Raw genomic sequence first — 22,323 nt, forward strand, 5'->3', positions numbered from 1 at the left:
CTCAACCCTTTCACCGCGGCTGATATTTTTGCGCGCCATTTTGAAATTTGTATGGGGGCACATATACATGCAATATTTTAAAAATATTATGGTTCAATAAATTCAAGTGATTTACAGCATTAAATTATACTAAGTAACCATAATATTATGCTCAAAAGTTTATGGCACATTTAGGTGCCCAATGAGTACTGGCGATTTTCTTGATGACTACTATAGAAGCCATCCGCGGTGAAAGGGTTAAGTCACTAGTAAAACAATAAATATTTATATAACAATTTCATATTGACTTATTTAAAGAGAAGTAGAATTTATAATTTTAAAATATTTTTATTCGTTGAGCTCGGTGCCATCTTAGTAAAAGTAATGCAATAATTAAATTTTATATGAATTATAGCTTTGTATATGTATATATGATTTTATTAAATACAACATTATTTTTAGCAGATTAGCACTAAATATTATAACATTATGAATAAATTATATTTTTCATGGATAATAAATACTGAAAGCTCTTAAGTTAAAATATATTTAAAATAATAATAATTACTTATTATTTAATCTTATATTAAACGAAATAGATTATTTGATAAATTAATTTTAAATCTTATTATAGATTTAATATATTTTACTTCAGTGATATTGCATTCGTCGAAAAAGTAACATCAGCAAATTTCATCGAAAAAGTATATACATTTATTTATGTAACGTTTGTATTTAAGCGTGTCTATGGTTTGTCATTATATCTTATCCGCTATTGTGTAAAAAATAGAAACATACTATTAATATTAAGTATAAGAAGTTTGAGAATGGCAGAATTACATGGAATACGAATGTAGATACGTAGGGCAGGGATTATGTACAGGGTGAAGTAGCAGCTGTATTTATTTTGCTATCTACAGTAACGTTCGCAATTCGTTTCATTCGTTTCTTGATCGTCGCACCATGATGTGTGCTCTTCTAAATAAACAGTTCCTTCATTAATAATAGCTTCAATTACAATGTGCGTTTGTGCTACATTAGATAATACAAACTAAAATCATATACGTGGTGAGTCTTTAATTTATATATTGTGTTACTTCGATTGAATATAAAATACAAATATTATTTAACTTTAGAATATTAAATTATACTCAGTAGTTAATTGTCGATGTATGAAAAATGTGCTTGAAATATATTTTATGAACATAAATTATTTTATTATATTGCCCGGCTAGTCATAAAATAAGATATGAGTTCCTTGAGTGTTTCCAGCAAAAGATAATATTTTAAATTAACACACGTTTTTATCACGAATAAACTGTGATAAAAAAATATTGATTGTTGATACATAATATGTACAAATTTTACGATGTGTAAAGCTGGGCGTGTAAAAATTGATACTATGTATAATAAAATGCGTTTATAATGATTAGTTATTTCGGCAGTTGTTCTCTGTTAATGTTAGTGATTGAAACATATTAATTAAATGCTTTTTTCATAGAAGTTTTCTTGTGAATCCGCGTATGTTTAACTGATAAATTTGTTTTGATTGTAACCAAGTGCCATTGATTATAAACGATACTCTTTTTTTATATAGTTTTATGTTATAGTGTAGTATTAATTATTTTAATATCTTGCTTTTCTTTATAATTCACTGGCTTATCTACATCGTGTAAGCTTAAGATATGATGACTATTAGTAAATATTGTATTAACTTTAAAATTACGTACAAGCGCTCAGTCATCCTTTCTATATAATAATACGTATTTGTTTATATGTATCATAATAAATAAGAGTATTTGAATAATTTAATATGACATTTTTATATAACACAGTTGAATAAATCAATTTAATATAAATAAACTATCTTTTGTTTATATTTTTAGTGGAACTATTAAATCTCTGTATAATATAAAATAAAAATAAATGTCCGCGAACAGATTGCTTTATTGCATATTTTAATACATTATACGACATTGGACTACTAAATAGTAAGTAATTCGAATTAAATTCAATCAAATTATCATTACTCTTACGCTACAACCAAGTTGGTTTTTATCATTTACCTTGTTTTGTCATGTGTTACGTAGCGCTATTTGTATTTTGATTTACTTGACGGCGCCAGACTTTTTATATAACTCATATAATTTAAAGCTATGGTTATTATGCTACCCTTAGCGTGAGATTATGAGCGCGTTTTGCTTTACTTTTATTAATTCCAAAAATGGTTGTTTTTATCAGATTAATACATATGTATATAAAACTTATTTATAAAAATATTACTTTAACTAATTTAATTTATGTATTATTAATTTCCACTAAAATGTTTATAATTTTATAAAAAATGATATCATAGTTTTGATTTTTAAATACGCTAATTTTACATATAAGGAAAAACATATAGTAAATATGTTCCTCGTCAATAGATTAAATTGTGTATAATATATTAGTTATCTATTGCTTATTTTGCTTCGCTGTTTTATAACGTCATATATGGAAAATTGACTGAACCGGAACTTTCAATGTTTATGTTTTGGGTTTTTCGCAAAAACCATGGCTCTAATTTCTTGAAGTTTTCGAGCCGAAGCTGCGTTCCGTTTTGCTCTGATCCATTCTGAGCCCTGATTACTATATTATTTTTATTTCTTAATACCAATAATAATCATCAATGATATTTAAGATTATATCATTGTGTTTCTTATATAGAAATAAATCCCTTTGCATTTTTCTTTGATATCAATACAAAAGCAATCACAAATCTCTTACTGCACATAAGTTTAAATTAAAACGCAGCATGCATAAGAAGAAAGACGTCCGAAGAAAAAGAATGTCATACCCCATTTAGATGTGCGAATCACATTTAGCTCGCTCGGTAGGGGAACGTTTTTTGTTGTCGCAAATAACAAAGAATTTGCAAATCTCAAACCGCGCACAACAAACAACAAGGGCGTTTAAAGTTTCCCAAACTATCGTATCAATCGAATCCGGCAATAAATCATCCCTTATCCTCGAATGATACAATGGGTAATAAAAAAGGGAGGGCATGTGATATGATGATATTTCACACGCGCTTCTAGTCGTTGGTTTTTTGTAGCAACTCAGGGGAGAATTGGGATACATGAATCCCTTAACGAATGAAAGTATTTTATATTAAAATCATTTAATTATGAAATTTCATACATTAATGATGCCTTTTGCTTATATATTATTGGTTATAAACAGATATTTGTGGAGGGGCAATTGTCCCTCTTGAATTTGGCCAGAAAAATGTAATTTAATTAAATACAAAAAATCTTAATAAAATCATAAAGCCGTAAGCTGAAATGACGTCCCTAATTCTAAACTATCTCTCAAAGAAAATCTAAAAACACAATTCGAATCTATTCCAAAAATATTTTTTTTAATTGGTCATTTCAGTGAAATCATATCAGAATACATTTTCACTGGTAGATATACATTTTTAATTGATCTATTTATATATACATATATATAAACATAACTACCAGACGCAATCAATAATAGTTTTTAAATGCATTAATATATTTGTCACTAAAAATATTTACATTATTATTTTAATCAACTTGTATAGAATCTTAATTTGTATGAATATCTTTTATTGAGTTAATTATTTCATTACAACTATCAAGCTGACAATAATACTGAATAAGATCGAAAAATAATGATAAATTAAGAATTTATTTATAAAATGCTATTTTAAATGACGTTTTAATCTATTCTAAGAATAGAAGCACACGATCCGATATACAAATATTGCATAGTATTTTAACATCGATTTCCGGAAAACGGTTGTTTACAATATAGAAAATTTGAAAAGCTGTTGTTGCAAAATATTTTTTATAGGTCAGAATAGTTCGATTTTAAATATATTTTTAACTACAGACATATGCAAAAACAATCAACCTAATATTCATAGTAATTCAACAAATTCCCAGAATTAACTATGAAAACATTATTTTATATATTTAATCTAGTACCGTGATCAATTTTTTAGTGTGAGATATAAATCGCTATATATTTTTTACTACAGTTTTATTAAAAAAATATATTCTCCATTTGTAGAAATGGTCTTTTACTAACGACTTACCAGTGAATGAACCTCTATTTATAAAAATCTTTATTTTTAAAGGCTGTAAAGTCGTCAAAGATTTATAATATCAGTGTCTATTAAATTCCGTAATCCGAAGAATGATTAGTGAAGATTAAATTTTCGATTTGTTGATCAATTTTTCGTTTGTTGATCAACATCAGATTTTTTAAGGTTAGTTTCCTATGCCTGGTTTCAGTTTCTCTATTATATAATATCGCTGTAATAACCTCTGATGTATTAGGTATGCGATTGACAAATAATTCCCGCAGAATACCACCATACTGTTCCTTGTATTTTTTTTTAATTTTGGAGCTACATCGAACTGATTATTATCTTAAACAATGATTTTCTTTAAGAACGGTTACCTATTGTTACCGCAAACTAATCTGACAGATTTTGTTTTTGTTTTTCAGTCGTTCGATCGCTACCCATTTGCCATTTTTTTCACTTTTCTTATGGCATCTAGATGTTGTAAAGCAGTTGCAATTCTAAACAGTTATTTCTGTACTATCGTCAACGGTGTTTCCCTATCTCTTTCATCAACAGCAGATAGAAGTATTCCATGGTGCTCATTTTTAAAGATAATATCACCAGTACGATATTTCTCGAACAGTTCTCTGACTAACAGTACGTTCGCCAAGCCCCAAATTGATATTTCTCGTAGGCTGCGCCGCATTATGTTTCAGTTTTAACTCGTACAAAAAATATTTTGTGGGCAATATATTGCATATGAAAAAAACACGCCAGTCAGCGAGAGCCCGTCTGCCTGAGCGCTCAGGAAAAAACTAATATATCTCCAATAACATATTTAGTACTATGGGAGTAGGGAACCGTTCACCCGGCCGGCACAAGCTGGGTGCCCACCCGAAGGGTTGGACTAGTAGGGTTTTATTATTGGTAACGGCAGTGGTGCACGCAATGGATAACACGTAGTTAAACTTCAGCACCCCTCATGAAATAAAACACATTCGTACAATTAGCCCTAGATTAAAATATAGCATATTTTTATCTTCATTTTATTTATGTTATATATAATATCGATGGCTTAAAGTGTAAATTTGCTAACTCTACTCTTGGGTGAAAAAGACTTAACAATGTCATCGTACCTTTAATCGAAATACACATGCTCAAAAATATCCAAATAAATTGCTATCTTCAAAATATCCAAATAAACACCTAATTTCATATCAAAAAATTTAGATATTGTATTATTTTCCTATTTTCAAGTTGTCTGTTTAGTTTTTTGTTTCTCCTGTGAAGTTATTAGAATATGGAGTTAACAATTTTACGCTTTAAGCTATCGATATCAATGTTTTATTGCTATTTTATTTGTTGTATTATACAATTTACTATTAGCTAAATAAATTAACTACAAACGTCTAGTTACAATCATATTCGATTGTGTAAAAATCTGCCACATTGTCAAGTGGCAGATTTTTACACGATTTTTTTGTTTGACAATGTTAGTTTTATGGCCGAATCTAGGAATTTTGTCGAAACATTTTGTTTCGATTTCCTCGAACATTTGTCGGTCAACAAAAATTAGGAATGCTTGGATCAATGACTTAAAAAGTTTAGGCAAGGAATTGTTTTCTAGTTAAATGAAAAAATGAGTCAATGTTTTCATTTAAATCCTATAAATTATACGATAAGATGTTGTCATTATTTGTAAAATATTATATGTGATAGAAAATTACCACTAAATGAATATTTTAGTCAAAATTATAATTATATATATAAAAAAATGGGTTTTGGTGGCGAAAAGGTGTGACTTTGCAGCCAAAATAGACGCAGGAAAACCTATTAATAGTTTATTCAATTAAGTACGATTTACCAGGGCAGAGAAATAGTGTCAAGTTGTAGTCCGTAGACTGAGAATCCGCTGATGTCTCTCGTGTGGACGCGGATTTTTCTCGATTTGCCTCGAATGCCGTCTGTTTATCTGAGCTCGGCTCGTCTCGAATTATTTGATCGTCTGCCGATGTAATAAAGTGTCACATCTTTTATATTCATGATTCGAAACCTCTTGCGAATAATAGATGCGGACGTTGGTGGGCCAATTGCATTGCTTGATGATTCGCTCAGCGAAATATATTCACGCTTTGAAGTGATACTGCACGATAAAACTATTGAAGATCATTAATGCAATGGGTATATGATAACAGCTGTTTTTATGCAGAATAGTCAAACTGTCTATCGCGCATCCTTTGTGCATAAAAGAGTAATTTTTCCTGTGTTTACGAGTGGTTAACGGGACAGATGTGCTAGTCCTAAAAATCCTCCAATTATTACGCAATTGTCTACTATATGGTTAGTCCTTTTGTCAAAAAGAGTTATTATTTCCATTTCATAAGTTTGAAATGGTCACATGAATGAATTCAGAGCTAACGGTGCAGCTGGTTGCACCATATATATTTAACGATTTGTATCAAAGTTTTTTTAATAAACATTGGATAAGTATCCCCAGCCTCCTCTGCTACGTAACCGACCGTGTATTATATTATTATGAGCATAAATTTAATCCAGATGTCTGGATTAATTGTATTTTTAGGTTATTGCTACAGTCCGCTTTTTAATAGACCGGATAAGGAGGTACTTTTTAAGTAGTATGAGTGTTGTTTTTTTTAGATTTCCTCCGCAGAAAACAACACATGTCTTCGTTAGTTTGACATGCATCCACTCCATGACACATGAATGCTATTTATATGGTTTTGCTTTCAGATAAATTGATTGACCCTTGGGTTCAAACGGAACGTGTCAGGCTCTAGTCAGCGACATGTTTCATTTTTTTATTAATTAATAGTAATGCGGGTTTTTGAATTACAATGGAACTGTTGACAGATTTAACGTATCAATGATTCAACGCATTCAAACAAAATTAGCCATATGTGAGTAATAACTCATATTTTTTATTTTAAAGCACATGTGTCATGTTAGTTATATTTTTTTGTCTCAAAGATTGATTTATATAATTAACGCAATAACAGCGTAGTGTAACAAAGCCCTTATATAATACATAAGAAGAAATCGCAATACTATATCACTGCTCTATTCTAATTTTTTTGCACGATTAAAAATAGATCGATCGTATTTATTTATTTTTCTAACTTTTTTCATCTCATTTTCTAGCTAAAATATTACTTTTTCCAATACACGCGAAATTTTTGATCCGACGTTTAATTTAATTTAGTGTTTACATTTTAATATGTTGTTACGCAAATGTGCTACGTAATTCGCAGAAATGACAAGTTTTAATCTTACTTTTTTTTATTTCTTATCGCAATTTTGAGTACACAACGTTGGGTACGACAAAGATATCCAGCGATTTTAAAAACTAGCTAAGAAAAATAACAAACTTTAATTTTAAATATAAATTTAAAGTATGGTATATTTATCGATAAAATTATATAGTTTCCCCAAAGTAGTTTTTAAATGCTCACATCTCATATAACAAAATATTGGAGCACTAAAAGTTGTATTTAATTGAAAACCTATTGGTCAATATTTTAAATCAAATACATAACGCTATTGCTATGGGTACGGAAGCTGTCCGAAATATATATTTTTGACATATCTTTACGTACTTTATCATTAAAAAAATTAATTCGTCACAATATGTCTTTAAAAGTATCTTGTGATCGCATTGTGACGTCAAGTTTCATTGGCCTTGAATTAATTCAAGTTAATTAAAACAATTAAAAACGTATTCGTGTTTCTCCTCCATATACACCAATTGACATAGCAATTGCATCCTAATTACAATATATATAGTAAATTAAAAGTTGCCAGAATTGGTGTTGCTACGTTTTACTAGTATTAATTACTGACAAACAATACTTAATTATCTAAGAGGATGTGTGATGTCATCGAGTTATATTCTTTATTTTAATATTATTGATGTTTTCTTAAAAAATATTACTAAGATTAAACTAGTCATTTTCATGAAATTGATTAAAGCGGATTGATCTTTTGAATGACATTAGTTATGGGTTATGGAAAATAAACAATGCTATTTTATATTAAAGAGCTATTAATACTTTTCAATGGAATCGCAACGCTAAAGTGAGATAAGTTGAGCACTTCTTTATAAGAATTGGAATTTAATTTTAAAGCTTGTTGAATTAAAAATATATGTTCCAAACAATACATATATATGTACATAACATTATATTTGGTGAATGCTCTGAATACACTCTCTGGAAGTTGGCCAAGGTTGGTTAAGGACAAGGAATATAGTGGGTTACTTCGGTCTAGTTCGGTCCTGTCCGCTCTAAAATCTCTCGGAAGTTGTCCGAGGTTACCGAGAACGGGAGGTAAAGTGGGTGTAATTCAGTAGACTTGGCCAGCTTCGAGCGCTTCCGAACATTGTCGGCAAAAGGACCGGAGTCAAAGGATCCGATGTCGGAGCTGCTCTTTCGAGCGCGAGCGGTGAGATACTTCCCCTTTCGCTCTCTCGCGTGTTAAGTGACGAGAGTGAGAGAGATAATGATATGGTGCTTCGCAAACTGAGATAGAACTTAGAATAACTCGGTTCAATTTCAGTATGGCGTAGGCGTCCTATGGTCAACACGCAGGTCGAGCGCTGAAGAGATTAATTATATTTTTGATAGTATATTCTGCTAACAGATATCGTTATTATATTTTTTTTTCATATTAATTAAATAAATAAAAAATAAAAATCCTTATGTATTTTCCTATATTGGTTTATATAAATGTCACACCATAACGAATTCTTATTTAGAATCGATGGCGACAAATTCTAGGATAGTCACAGATGTGGTGTTCGTATACTAAAGTATCATTTTTATGCCTTACGTCATTTTGCAAAAGCCGACAAAGATTTTGCGTGAATTGAATATTTATGACCGAAAAGTTTTCACTGATATTGTATTGGTGAGTGCCCACACAAACTTTTATAATTATCAGTAGCGTAATTTTAATAATATGACAATTTAAAATTTGCGATTATTTGCCACATTTTTGGATCGCGCGCTAATATGCCAGCTGTACGTGACAGAAGCCGCCGTCCGGACGGCATATGAAATTTGCGACAGTGTGGTCGCTTACTCGAAGTCATAGATTTCGGCCGACTTCAGTTGTAATTTCGGTTCGGACAACTTCTAACTAACTAAAAAAAATATTTAATGTTTAATCTAACTAAAAAAATATTTAATGCTCTCAAAGCCAATAATACAGAAATAAATAAAAAAAACTACTAAATTTTTTTCATTGCTAATTTTTTTTCGAGAGCTATCCATTTCATCATTATTTTTAATTTAGAAAGAAATAGCAAGTTATGGTTTATGCCCCTACTATTAGCTCTAAAGCACACGATACGGATATACGTTCGATATACTTATAATTACTTCGGTTTTTTTTAGCATATTTATAGACTTTTTTCTATTTTTATCTCGAGTTCAGGGTTGCGCAAAATATATAATATTAAAAAAATGCTATTTTATTATAAAATTAAATAAAAAAAAACACATATTTATAAATCATCTTATACTAATTTTTACAATTTTTTTTGAAACACCTGATTCTTGCTTTGGGCCTCGCGTTTCTTAGCGCCGGCCCTGCATACTAGTATGCATTATGAATATAAATTTTCTATAGACAATTGATTATTAGAAACAAGGGTATTTTACCTAACCGAAATAAAACCAAGAGAAGATTAACATGTTATCAAAAGTTCAACCCATCTTTTCAATTATCCAAATTACTATTTGGAAGACAATGAATCAGAATATAAACTTAAAATGATACATTAATTCATGGCACATTTATTTCGTTATGCATTTCCCCTCCTATCAACCCGGCGCAACTGCACTCACTGTCTTTTATGCTTCTGAAACAATCGTCGATTGTCCTCCAGAGATCCTCCAGCCAGCATCACTCTCAAGTCGACCGCCATAAAACAAGCACGCAGTTTATATTCTGATCACACATTCACACCATTGTATTATATACACTATATCTAGATTTGTTTAGTACAAAATTGACCGACAATAAAATATTCTTGCCTTTACTTTTCAGAGATCGAGAAATGCTACAACCAAAGTGAAGAAATATGGAAGTAGCTATCAACGATACGCTGGCCATCAGCTATCCTCGCCCAGCTACGTTTTTTGCATTCGTCTGCGCCGTAATCTTCATTGTGGTTGGAGTTATTGGTAATTAAATATATTAAGCTATATGTAGTAGTTTCCCGTTTATGACAGACAGATTAGAATATCTGTCTAATATTATATATGCACAATTTCGATGACCTTATAAATTGTTTAACTCCATGATTGACAACTTTACAGAAATAGCAAAAAACTATGAAACTACATGTATCATATTAAGTAATAATAAGATCTTCCAGATGAATCTGATTCTTTATTGTCATTATGCAGTGTTTAAGTTCTCAATTTTCTTAAGAACTCAGCTAATTTGACAAATTTGGTTTTTTTTATAGTATGCGTATGTATCATAATGGTTTCTCCTAAAAATATAGTTAACTAATTCATAAGATAATTAATTGTGCCACTATTCTGATACATATGCTATGAAAATCTCACATCTTATATAAAGTAATTCCACAATTTTGTACGTGAATGGTCTGACATTTTTATGTGAATAAAACTAGAAGTAGTTATGGAGACAATTTACATGTACATACATATATAATGAATAATTTATTGATTGTTTGATAAATCTCCGTAGCGCTTTGGTCTAACGTCTGTTAGTAGATTGGTAGATTTCCTATGACAATAAAAATAATATTTTTCTCTCAATAATTAATAATACGCATTAAAAACCAAATGATAATTAAATCAATATAATGCACATTAATTACCTTTCAATGTTTTTTTATTATTATTTAAAATTAACGGATTTATTAAGGTCGAAACAGTGTAGTCCGTAAGGTCTAGACTGATAACCCAGAGGTCACGCGTTCGAGCCACGGCAGCGGACTCGAAATTGTATTCATAAAAATGCGCAATTATTTAAATCTGTCCTCAGATGCAATGTGACATATATTGATCATGAATTATAATACACATAATAATTCATAATTAATTATATAGAAGGCACCGATTCCCAGACTTTTAGTCTGGCGGTTAATAATCACTTGTATGTATTCATTATGTCTGATTGACTAACCCAGTTGGTACATATTTAACTCGTTGTAACGCATTGGGCTTACGCCTTTCAGGTTACAGTGAAATATTAATTAAACGTTTACTGTGTTCATTGCAATAAAACTGTAATCTTAATTATTCTTTAGTATACATGTTCAGTAGATTCTTGAGCTATCAGCATTTAAAATATCATTTGTTTATTGATCATCTTATATGATCACCGGTTTGCCACTGAAAAATATTTTGATATTTTTCAAGCGAGCCAAAATCATATAAACACTTTAAAAATCGTAAGAAAAATATATAAATTATGCAACAATATTGACGAAATTTCGCTATTTTAAAGGTGAATTCACTTCTTTAATTTTTAAACTGTTAGCTACATACATATATACTATTGGAGCGAGACTACTACGAAGATATACAACTGGCCGGTCTACAAGAGATTATTCTTGTTGTCAACCGACCTCAGTCAGCTGATTCGCTACTTTCAACTTGGCTGCACTATATCTCCCTGATCTCGACACATTAATAGCTTGTGATAGAACGTCACAATAGCGTCAAGCTACCTCTACGACTCTTCGTTGTTGGTCGCCACATGCTGAGTATAGTCAGTTCAATAATAATTAAAAAGCTTCACATTTTAATTTAAATGTAATATTGTTATAAACGTTACTGCAAAATCATATTAATAAATAATAATACCGATATTGATCAGTTTTTCGCGAAATTTGTTACTGTTACTTCTTAGACGAATTCAACGCCTCTTATGTAGAGTTTCTAAATATTCGTTATTTTAAACCACGGCTTTTTTAAACAAATAAGGTGTCGAAACTCATTTTACTTAAAAAAATGATATTCAAATATCATTTAAATTAAATTTAAAACAGCTTTTCCTATGCCACGAAGCGCATAAAAAAATAAATGAAATTTATTTATTTCAAAATTTATTGATATGAGAGTATTGGTCAAAGTATATTCAAATCTAATTTTGGTCAATAGGAGTGCGCAAAAACAATTATTTCTTCTCAGAAGTCAAAAATTCACGTCAAAAGCAATAAAAGTGAAAACGCTCGGCAACGAGTGTTCCCACTGCGACGGCGACGGCATGATTTTATTGCTTTTGACGTGGATTTTTGACTTCTGAGGAGGGATAATTGTTTATTTCGCTTAAAATAAAGAAAATTAAAATAATGACGTTATATTTACGTAAAAATAAAGAAATAAAATGTTTATAGGTGCCGGAACGCCGTTCCACCGCGTTACATGACAAATAAGCCCTGTTTTAAACTATTCAAATATATTCGTAAGGTTATGAAAAATAAAAACGTAATATTTATTCACAAATAATATATAAAATAGTAATAAAATATTTAAAAAAATAATAGAGAATTAGGTGTTACAAACTTTAAATCAATACAAAGTTTAAGCTTAATAAAATATTATAATTTTAGTTATACTTAAAATTAAATATTATTTGTATTGCTTTAAAAGAGATAAACTATTGAATACGCCATTGAGAAAGTCCACAGCTGCACAATAATAACTCAAAAAATATGAGGAATTTCTGGAATTTCGGCCGTTACCAATATTTTTTAATAATTATTAGTAGGTATAGGCATAATTGTTATAAATGATATTGAAATAAATTTTGCAAAACAAAAAAAGGCATATTTGGACTGTAGATCATGCAGGAGTACCACATATATTTGGGTTATTGGCTTTTTCATATATTAATGATATAGAGGTGATTAACTCAAATCGAGCTAGGTCATACTTGTACACTGTATAGTGATTTAACAAAGAACTAAATATAAGAGAAGAAAAGGTCTAAGAACAAATGACAGTAATATATTATAAACATTCGGCAATGGAAGTCAATAAAAGATGCCGCCACTAAACGACGTATTGTTTTACAATATTAATCACTTCTGAGAGTTTATTATTGTCTATTGATATTGACTGTGTGAACATATATTAATTTATATTTGTATTCCATTATTAAGGATTTAACGATTAATAATAAAATATTAATAAAATTTAATAAGAGTACCAGGAAAGAATGTTTCTCTTTTTGATTTCTGCGAATTATATAATAAAAATTGATTTATTTAGTCGTAAAATTTAAATAGACATATAAAAAAATCACTTATAAGTTAATAAATTAAGTGAAAGGTTTAGATACATAATGTAGTACTGAGACATTTGCATATTTATTTCGAGTGCTTTGAATTATTTATTGTTTTAACCGAGTCACTTTGCTTAAACATGACAAAAGACAGATGCTGTCCAATATGGTAAGAAGACGCGACAAATGCATAAACCTGAGGCGGTACAAAGATTGATCCTTTTAAGATTTTTTCTTACTGACTTTCAATTCTAAATAATGAGGGAAGTTTTTCATAAAAAATGCTCAGTACGCATCCCAAAATAAGCTATTATTATACATTAAAATTAAATATCACCAAAATATAATGAATATTCTTATATTATTAATAATTAACGTAGCAATGTAGTGTGAAAGTAATATATTGCAAATTTTATTACTGCCACGCCAATGTTATTCAATCACTGATACTTAAATCGAATATCAAAATGTGCATTTTATGCTTGTTTTACACTCTCAAATTAATGAATACTGTTTTCTATAAATTATTATTTAATATATCTATTACACCAAAATATTTTCAGGTAACTCAATCACAGCCCTTGCATTATTGAGATGCCCTAGACTACGTGCACATGCGACAACAACGTTTGTGCTTTCATTATGCGTATCAGATCTACTGTTTTGTTCAATCAATCTACCGTTAACAGCTTCTCGATATTTGCATGAAGAATGGAGATTCGGAGACGCTCTGTGTCAGTTGTTTCCGTTGATATTCTACGGAAACGTCGCCGGATCCCTTTTATCCATGGTGGCAATTACAATAAATAGGTATGAACATTTAAATGATTTTGTAAAAAGCAATTTATATTAATACATATCTAAATTTTATATTTTTCAGATATATTTTAATAGCGCATTACGACAAATATAGTAAATTATATTCAAGAACAAGTATTTTGTTGCAGCTGATAGTAATCTGGTGCTTAGCGTTCGGATTAATGGTGATACATTTTTTTTATTAAAAATATATAATTATAAATCAAAAATACTAGGGTTATATTAATATTGGTTAGTTAGGCACAAGGTTGACGCGTAGAGGGAAGCGGCTGCTTTCCCGATTCTTGGTCGTTGCTTGTCGTAGCTCCGCTTGAAATGAGTTGAGATGAACCCTGGTATGATGAAGTTCTTGATGAAGATTTTTGAATTTAAATTAATGATATGCGTTATGTATACGCTTAGTCGAAATGGCATAGGTTTCTTTACTTTGGCTCCTCTCAATAGAGACGACTTGGGTGTGGAATTAGATATGTACGTATGTATATTTCCATCTTTAATATTTAAACAGATGAAATTTTGAGACAATATAAGCAGATTCCCTGGTCAGCTGTCAGCTCCTGTCGATGCCATAGATTAGTTTGTGTTTGTAAAGACACCAAACAGCCATTGTTAATGCATTTGGGGATGCTAATCCCTTGGAATATCTGATCGTCACGTTTACAGCAATTTGCTTAATGCGCTTTTAATGCATATATTCGACAAGTCCTTTTCTCACTGTGCGTCTTTGCAATAACCTGGCCGTGTAGTTCCCGCAATACTATTTTTCCAAAATATAAGAATATGACAATCGTAATAATTCCTTAAATCTAAGAGTTTTTTTCTTATCTTATCTTGACTTTCATCATTTTTCAAGTCAAAATATTTTAATTATATTGTAGGTTAAGTTATTTCGTAATTTAAGGATTGCGCAAATATGATTCAAATCGGTAATTGCTTGAGACATTACATGCGTTAAAGGGCGTTATTCGAGTTTAACTAATTATGGGTTCTAGAGACGGTCCTTTTTTAGCCATTTTTTCTACTGCAACTATACAGTATTATCGCTTTTTCTGCTTCTATGACACTTATATTATGAGTTTGTATTTTCGTTAATCCAAGATTTTACATCTCTATTTAAATCGGTGACCGGATTTTGGCGTACACTAAAATTCCACACAGGGAAAATTCTGAAACACGCAGGCGGACGCTTGGGGCGTCAAAAATCAGAACAATGTTGCTAAAAAATCTAAAATTGCTTGGTGAGCGTACATGCAACCGCGTGCACACGATCAGAGACCACCAAGAATTATAGAGCACTAAAAATCATTTCGTAGAGCTAGCGGAAGATATTTAAAAACAACCATTTTTATTTGAGCTTACAACTTATATAACACCTTTTGTGCTAAACTTACTTATAAATTATTTTTGATAACATGTCAATTGCACTGAAGTTATAAAATCGCCATGTTTAAAACTACAAAATATTATCTAATAACTTTTTTTAAATATATATAGATAATAATTTTTCATTCATTTAAAATGGACTGCACTGAAATTTAACGGTATATTTTTAATGTTTGCATAACATTTTTTAGCCCCCCTCAGTGAATCGATAAATATTTTACCTTGTCGCTCTTCTATGCACACTTTGGTTAGTTACCATTATAATCTTTGTTCTTTGGTTACCTTACAGTTGTTTTCTCTGCTGTTTTTCATCGTTGAGCTATTATTTTTTATCAAATAATTTTAATACAATAAATAACTACTATGTAGTTTTTTTTATTAACTATTATTTTTAAAATACTTGTAGTTAATTTGAATCACTATAAATTAAAAGGATAATTAATGGTGAAGTAGTATTGCTGTATGATATTTGAATGTATCAGCTCATGTTTTAAATGTAATGTGTTGATAATATGTGTGGTGGAGCAACTTATTTTTTCTGGCATGCTAAATAACCTAGAGCCAGTCATAGTTAATTGTATATGTTATATTTAATTTCTAGCTTCCGCCTCTACTTGGCTTGTGGGGAAAATTAGGTTTAGATCCAGAAACATTCTCTTGCACAATCCTGATGAAAGACGGACACTCTCCAAAGAAGTTTTTCTTTCTTTTCGGATTCGTTCTACCCTGTCTCGTGATAGTCATATCATATTCATGTATTTATTGGAAAGTTAAAAAATCCAAGCAAAAGCTTGTCGCTCACAGGTGAGTCAACTGAAAGATTATTAATATTTATAAGCCGTGTATAAAATATCATTGATTACTATTTTAGCGAGCTTAGCATAAAAGAGACAGTGCGAGCAGCAAGAGAAAGAGAAGACACCAGACTCACAACAATGATGCTTACAATCTTCATTTGCTTTCTTCTCTGCTTCTTGCCGTTGATGATAACGAACGTAGCCGACGACGGTGTGAGCTTCCCGGTTTTCCACGTGGTAGCTTCGGTGTTAGCGTGGGCTTCTAGCGTTGTAAATCCACTCATATACGCAGTTTCAAACAGACAATACAAAACTGCATATAAAATGTTATTTTCTCCATGTAAAAATAAACAAAAATCAAGAAAAGCCACTTACGAGAGTAGGACTGCTTGCCATCAATCGAATTCGGGAAACTCTCATCTCGAGAAAAAGTTGCAATCAAACGACAGTAGTTAAAATACTTTTAATGTGAATTCTTATAAAGACTTTTAGCCATCAATTTATGAAGACTGAACTAAGATTTATGTAATTTGTAATAGTATGATTTTATTTAGTTTCTAACTTGTAAATATTAGGTGATTTATATTATATTTAATTTTATATAAAATGTAAAAATAAGGATATCCATAGATTATTTTATATGTTTTGTATGATTATTTTTAATATATTTCTATGCATACTATTAATTATTTTTTAACCTTTCGGTAATTAATCTATTCGATATACTCGAGTAATCAGTGTAATAAGAAGCTGTTCTAAAAAAGTGAATAATAATGAAAATTTAGTATATATAATACACAAAAAGGGCGATCATATTCTATGTGTAAACTATCGAGGGATCACTATGCTAAGCTAAGAATATAACGTATCAGCATAAGATTTCTACAATACACTGCTCCCGTATATGGACTCCTTTGTAGGTATATATCAATGCAGATTTGTTAGGTACTACACAGTAGTTCAAATACAATCCCTACGACATATCCTCGAAAAGACGTATGAGTTCAACGTGGACTGACCCTAGTCACAATCTCTTGTAGACTAGGCCGTACAAAATCCCTTTCCCTTTGATTTCTTATAATTCGTTAAATATTTCCACATTTTAAAATATCGCAAAAGTTGGGGAATTATTTGGGGGAGTTAATGTTAAACATTGTAGGAGGCCCATTTATATTTAGATTTTATTATAGCCAAAACCTGGCGGCACTCTGGTAACACTGGTGTGATGGATTCTATTCTTGGCGACTCTGGCGGGCTCGCACGCCAGTGCGGGCCCAGCGCACCGTTCACTGTACATAAATAACAAACTACATTGTTCCGACAATTTTACATATATTTATGCATGGCCGAATAAAAGTGTGTTATGGCCGTGCGTGGTTTTTTGTGTATAAATAACCCGAAGACGCCTCAGCTGTCACGGCGTGTGGTCGTGCGTCAGCAAGGATTCTGAGGATGTAAACTCTGATAATAAAGCATTTCTATGGTTAGAGGCGTTTAATTCCGTCGAAAGACGGTGGTCCTTCGAGAAGAAAAGACGGCCATCTCCAAAGGGGAGAGGTCGCAACATACATGTTACTTCAAATCATCGATAAAATACTACTGCAGAGGCTCAATCTGTGTATAATTCCCACCCGTCGCCAAAACATAATAACCAAAAATAAAATATTAGTTTCAATTATATTTTTGAGCTCATATAATGAGTTATTAAAGTATTCATTGAGGGGGGGGGCGCAAATATAGTTTTTGCCTGGGGCGCCAAATAACCTAGGTTCTGCCCTGTGTTTAACTGTCATATGTTTCAATTGTCTGGTTACCGAAAAATACAATTAGAATCTTCATGTCAAATAAAACATTTTTGGCCAAAAGTATTGTCACGTCGCTGTCGAATATATTTTCGGCGTGGCAACCCCAGTGACCGCCAGTGTGCTCTTCTTGTCAGCGCTGCTCGTTGTCAATCAGAAAAATGGCAAAACGCATAGCAGTCAGTACCGTGAACTGGTCGAGCATCGCCGAGCGGGTGTCTGCAAACCAGAAGCCCAGCTTCATGGTCTTCAAGGCCAAATCTGACGGCTACTTGCGCCGGTAAAACTCCTTACGTAACATCATATATTCGACTCTAATATCTATTTCCTTTTATATAGGGAAGCTTGTTTTGCCCTATTGCCTGATTAGTGTAAGTCCAGTGAAGACCTTAAATGTGTTTTATCCACTATTTTTTTTTAACGATCCATGACATCTACTATAATATATACTGCATTTGCGTTTGTGAAAAGTGTTGTACTTTTTGTGGAGTAATTCGGCGATGCCTTCAATTGCTGCAATGGACTTACAAGAGTGCTATAAAACTCACGTTTCAGAACTTCTTAGTCCATTCAACACTTGCTGAAGTGGAAGTGCAAAATAATACATTCACTGTGCTAATTAGATAAACAAAAAAATATACGTTAGGATTAAGTAAAACTTTTTAGATATTTATATGAAGCAACATTTGATTATGCATCTTCCTTATAGATTATGGAATTAGAATAAAATTTAAAAAATAGGCAATGACACAAAAACGCATGAATAATAAAGGTCATAGATTAAATTTATAACATTATTGCCGACTAGCTGTACACAATCGACTGCATCACCAAAGGACAATTTATTTTTTGCATTTAATCATTACAATTCTAGCATTAAGATTTTAAATTAACAGTATCTTAAGAATTTGTTCAAGAATCATTTCGAAAAAATTTACCATAAATATTTTAATATTGAAAGTATATTATATACTATATAATTAAATTTTCCAGTATGATTGCTAATCCACCGGAACCCCCGAAGATCGACTGGGCCGCTTACAGGAACAAAGTCCCAATCGCCGGCATGGTAGATAGCTTCCAAAAACAATACGAGGCTTTAAAAATCGACTACCCGGCTGACACCATCACGTCCCAAATCAACGCTCAGCAAAACGAATTAAAAGACAAAATGGCCCAATTCGTAGAAGAAGGCAACATCATGATCAAGAAGTAAGAATTATTTTTATTTTTTATATGAAACTTTATTTTTATGATTCAATCATATTTTTTTATTAGCTCTGAGGAAGAATTAGTCAAAATGTCTAAGCTTTTGCCATACTCTGAAATGACCATGGAAGACTTCAAAGATGCGCATCCTGAAGATGCATGGGACAGGGATAATCCGACATTCTACCCACACACCCCTGAATTCCAAGGTCCGGATCCAGAAAGCCCGAAAGACCATTAAGAATATGATCACGATTAGCTGCTTTGCCGTCGTCGGAGTCGGCGCTCCGAACTTGTAATAAGCTAAATATGAATGATTATAAAAATTGTAGACATCTCTGTTAATAAATTAATTATATAAATACATTTTGTTGTATTAATTTCAGCTTTACTATTTCTACTTATACATCATAAAAGTTCTATAAAAATTCAAAACACAGCTCTATTATATATATGTACATATAGCTTAAACAATAGCAGTACTAATTACCATGCAACACAAAGGCATAGCAATAGCTAAATGTCAAATCAAGATATCAACTTGCTTACATGCTACACACATTTTATATTACTTTTGCATTTTTTGCTCACTTTTACATACATTTGGAATAGTAAAATATAAAAAACACGAATACGTATATACAACCTTGGCCATAATAATGTAATAACCCCTTAAAATGGTATGTAATTCTTCACAAGGGCATAGTCTGACCGAAATATTTTAGCAGGTAGTGTTAACCGTAATTCTGAGAACTATACAAAGTAATTTGTCTTTTTTAATTGATCACTTGAGTTTTAAAAAAAGATTTCAGGTCTAATTGTTCAGTCTGGCTTAAGTGACCGTCATGTTTAGTTGCGTGCTCTCGGCCTTTATTTGTCGGTATAATTTTTTTTATTTAATAATTTATTTTGAATATTATATAAACATTTAAAAAATGAGCGAATATAATTTTATTGTGTGAAAAGCCAAATGATTTATCAAAATCTTTGCTAACACTCAACAGCCTATATGACAGGGCAATGCTCTAGCGTGCAATCTAACATTGCGCTATAAAATATAACTGGCAGTGTGTATAATAAATCGATACAAATTTTCGCCTGTGCTGATGACATAGATATAGTGGCGAGATCAAAACAGGCACTAATGGAAAAATCATCAGCTAGGAAAATGGGGTTGAAGATCAATGAAACAAAAACAAAATACATGTCGGTTGTGCCTAGTTTGAGGAGCCAGTATCCTGAAAATCTTGAAATGAACGAGTACACTTTAGAGTGTGTCAGTGACTTCATATACCTCGAAACTCTGCTAACAGCTACAAATGATGTCAGCAAATAAATGCTATTTCAACCTAATAAAACAAATCAAATCGCGGGCACTATCTCGTTTATATGAATATGTTCAGTTTATATGAAGTTTAAAAAATGGGATAGGGAACCTAACCTAACCGATGAACAGTTGACGATGCTCGATATATATAAAGTTTAAAAATATAGAACAGGGTACCTAGCCAATCAATGACCGGTAGGTATATATGAAGTTTAGTCGTTTAATAGCGAACTTAATCTATGTAGGATCGCCGTCAATGTTCTCCTCTCCATACTGTTATATGTTTGTTATATAACATAGGTGTTCTGATTGAGGTACTATTAAGAAGCAAAACAGGCAAATTGAATTTTATATATAAATATATTAGAAAAGAAATAAAATATTTTGAAATATGGTAGAAAATGAATTTTTAATTAAATTTCTAAAGTAGCTCACCTACACTCAAAACAGCCATGCAAACATTCTCATCTCTGTGTAAACAAATTCGCAGAAAAATGTATATGTGAGCATGAATACGTATGCGCACACGTATTCCCTATATGAAAATAATATATGCATGTTTTTATTGCTTTACTGCGAATCGCTTAGGTTAGCCCATCAACGTGACAAATAATATTAGATTATATTCTTTAACAATATTGTTTGATAATTTTAAGTGAATATTACGCCTTTATTTGGTATCACGGCACCCCAGGCGATTGCCTATACTGCCTGCCCCTTGGGCCGGGCCTTGCCAAGCCTATATATAAATATATTATAAAGCTACAAATGACAAGTCTATAATACTACAAACAATAATAAAATAAAACAACAGATGACAAGTTATAGAAAATTAATATGCATATTTTGGAATTTTATAAAATAGTATACGACTAATTCACTAATATAAATTGAAATATGTAATACTATAAAACAGGTCTCGGCAACTTTTTTTGACTGCGGGTCAAAATAATTAAAATGTGACTATTAAGAAGACTATTCGGGTCGGTGAATATTTTTGATATTAACAACCACATATGTGGTCTGGTCGTAACATCGTAATACGTAATCTGACGCATGTACATACTATATAAAAAAATTGCTACATGCAGAACTCATATGGGTCATAGGTTGCCGAGCCCTGCTATAAAACATCATACGGTCGTTTTGATGATAAACTCGAATTCATGGGTTATCTCTTCTCAAAGCAAAGGACTTAATATTTTTGAATCGAAGAAACCTATTTTTTATCACAAATTGAACTGGCCTTTTTTTACGATTAATAGTATGAGTTAATCTCTCCAATTGTAAATAGATAAGTGGCTCAATTAATGAACCCGACATCACAATATCTCAAAATTGCTAAAACATTATAAATCAGCTCTCAACAGAAGCAGCTTGAAAAAAGTAATTTCTTGTCAAAAAAGAAGCTTTCACAAAATAATGTAAAAAATAAAATACAAACCAATTTATAACAGTAAAGATTTTTTTTTCTTTTAAATAATAATTCGTTTACCATGTGTATATTTTTAAGGTGTACATGAACCACAGATGGTACAAATTGAAACTGAAGTATTTTAATCTCGCTGAGATTAAATATAGGCAATATTAGCGACACTCAAGAATTTTGAGTCACATGCATCAAGATAATGTTTATATGGACAT

General features: G+C 31.1%; 2 protein-coding genes across 3 annotated transcripts; both read left to right on the forward strand.

Moving 5' to 3' along the window:
- Positions 1-753: 753 nt before the first annotated feature.
- On the forward strand, positions 754-17,023 carry Tre1 (Trapped in endoderm 1). Of its 2 annotated transcripts, none has more exons than XM_088198601.1 (6): positions 754-1,047; positions 10,124-10,260; positions 13,906-14,152; positions 14,223-14,325; positions 16,146-16,348; positions 16,416-17,023. In XM_088198601.1, exons 2-6 carry the CDS (start codon positions 10,158-10,160, stop codon positions 16,795-16,797), a joined length of 1,038 nt encoding a protein of 345 aa, XP_088054727.1. In that variant the 5' UTR covers positions 754-1,047; positions 10,124-10,157; the 3' UTR covers positions 16,798-17,023. The 2 variants fall into 2 exon arrangements, with proteins under 2 accessions (XP_088054727.1, XP_088054728.1); XM_088198602.1 differs by lacking the exon at positions 754-1,047 and adding an exon at positions 9,906-10,046.
- A 1,196-nt stretch (positions 17,024-18,219) lies between these two features.
- On the forward strand, positions 18,220-19,718 carry ATPsynD (ATP synthase, subunit D). Its single transcript, XM_088198603.1, has 3 exons — positions 18,220-18,423; positions 19,137-19,355; positions 19,422-19,718. The coding sequence occupies exons 1-3, from the start codon at positions 18,305-18,307 to the stop codon at positions 19,591-19,593; spliced, it is 510 nt and encodes a 169-aa protein (XP_088054729.1). The 5' UTR covers positions 18,220-18,304; the 3' UTR covers positions 19,594-19,718.
- Positions 19,719-22,323: the final 2,605 nt, after the last annotated feature.

This window comes from Plectrocnemia conspersa, unplaced genomic scaffold (assembly GCF_051122295.1).
Source record: "Plectrocnemia conspersa isolate PC_06_02 unplaced genomic scaffold, ASM5112229v1 ptg000011l, whole genome shotgun sequence".
NCBI lineage: Eukaryota > Metazoa > Arthropoda > Insecta > Trichoptera > Polycentropodidae > Plectrocnemia > Plectrocnemia conspersa.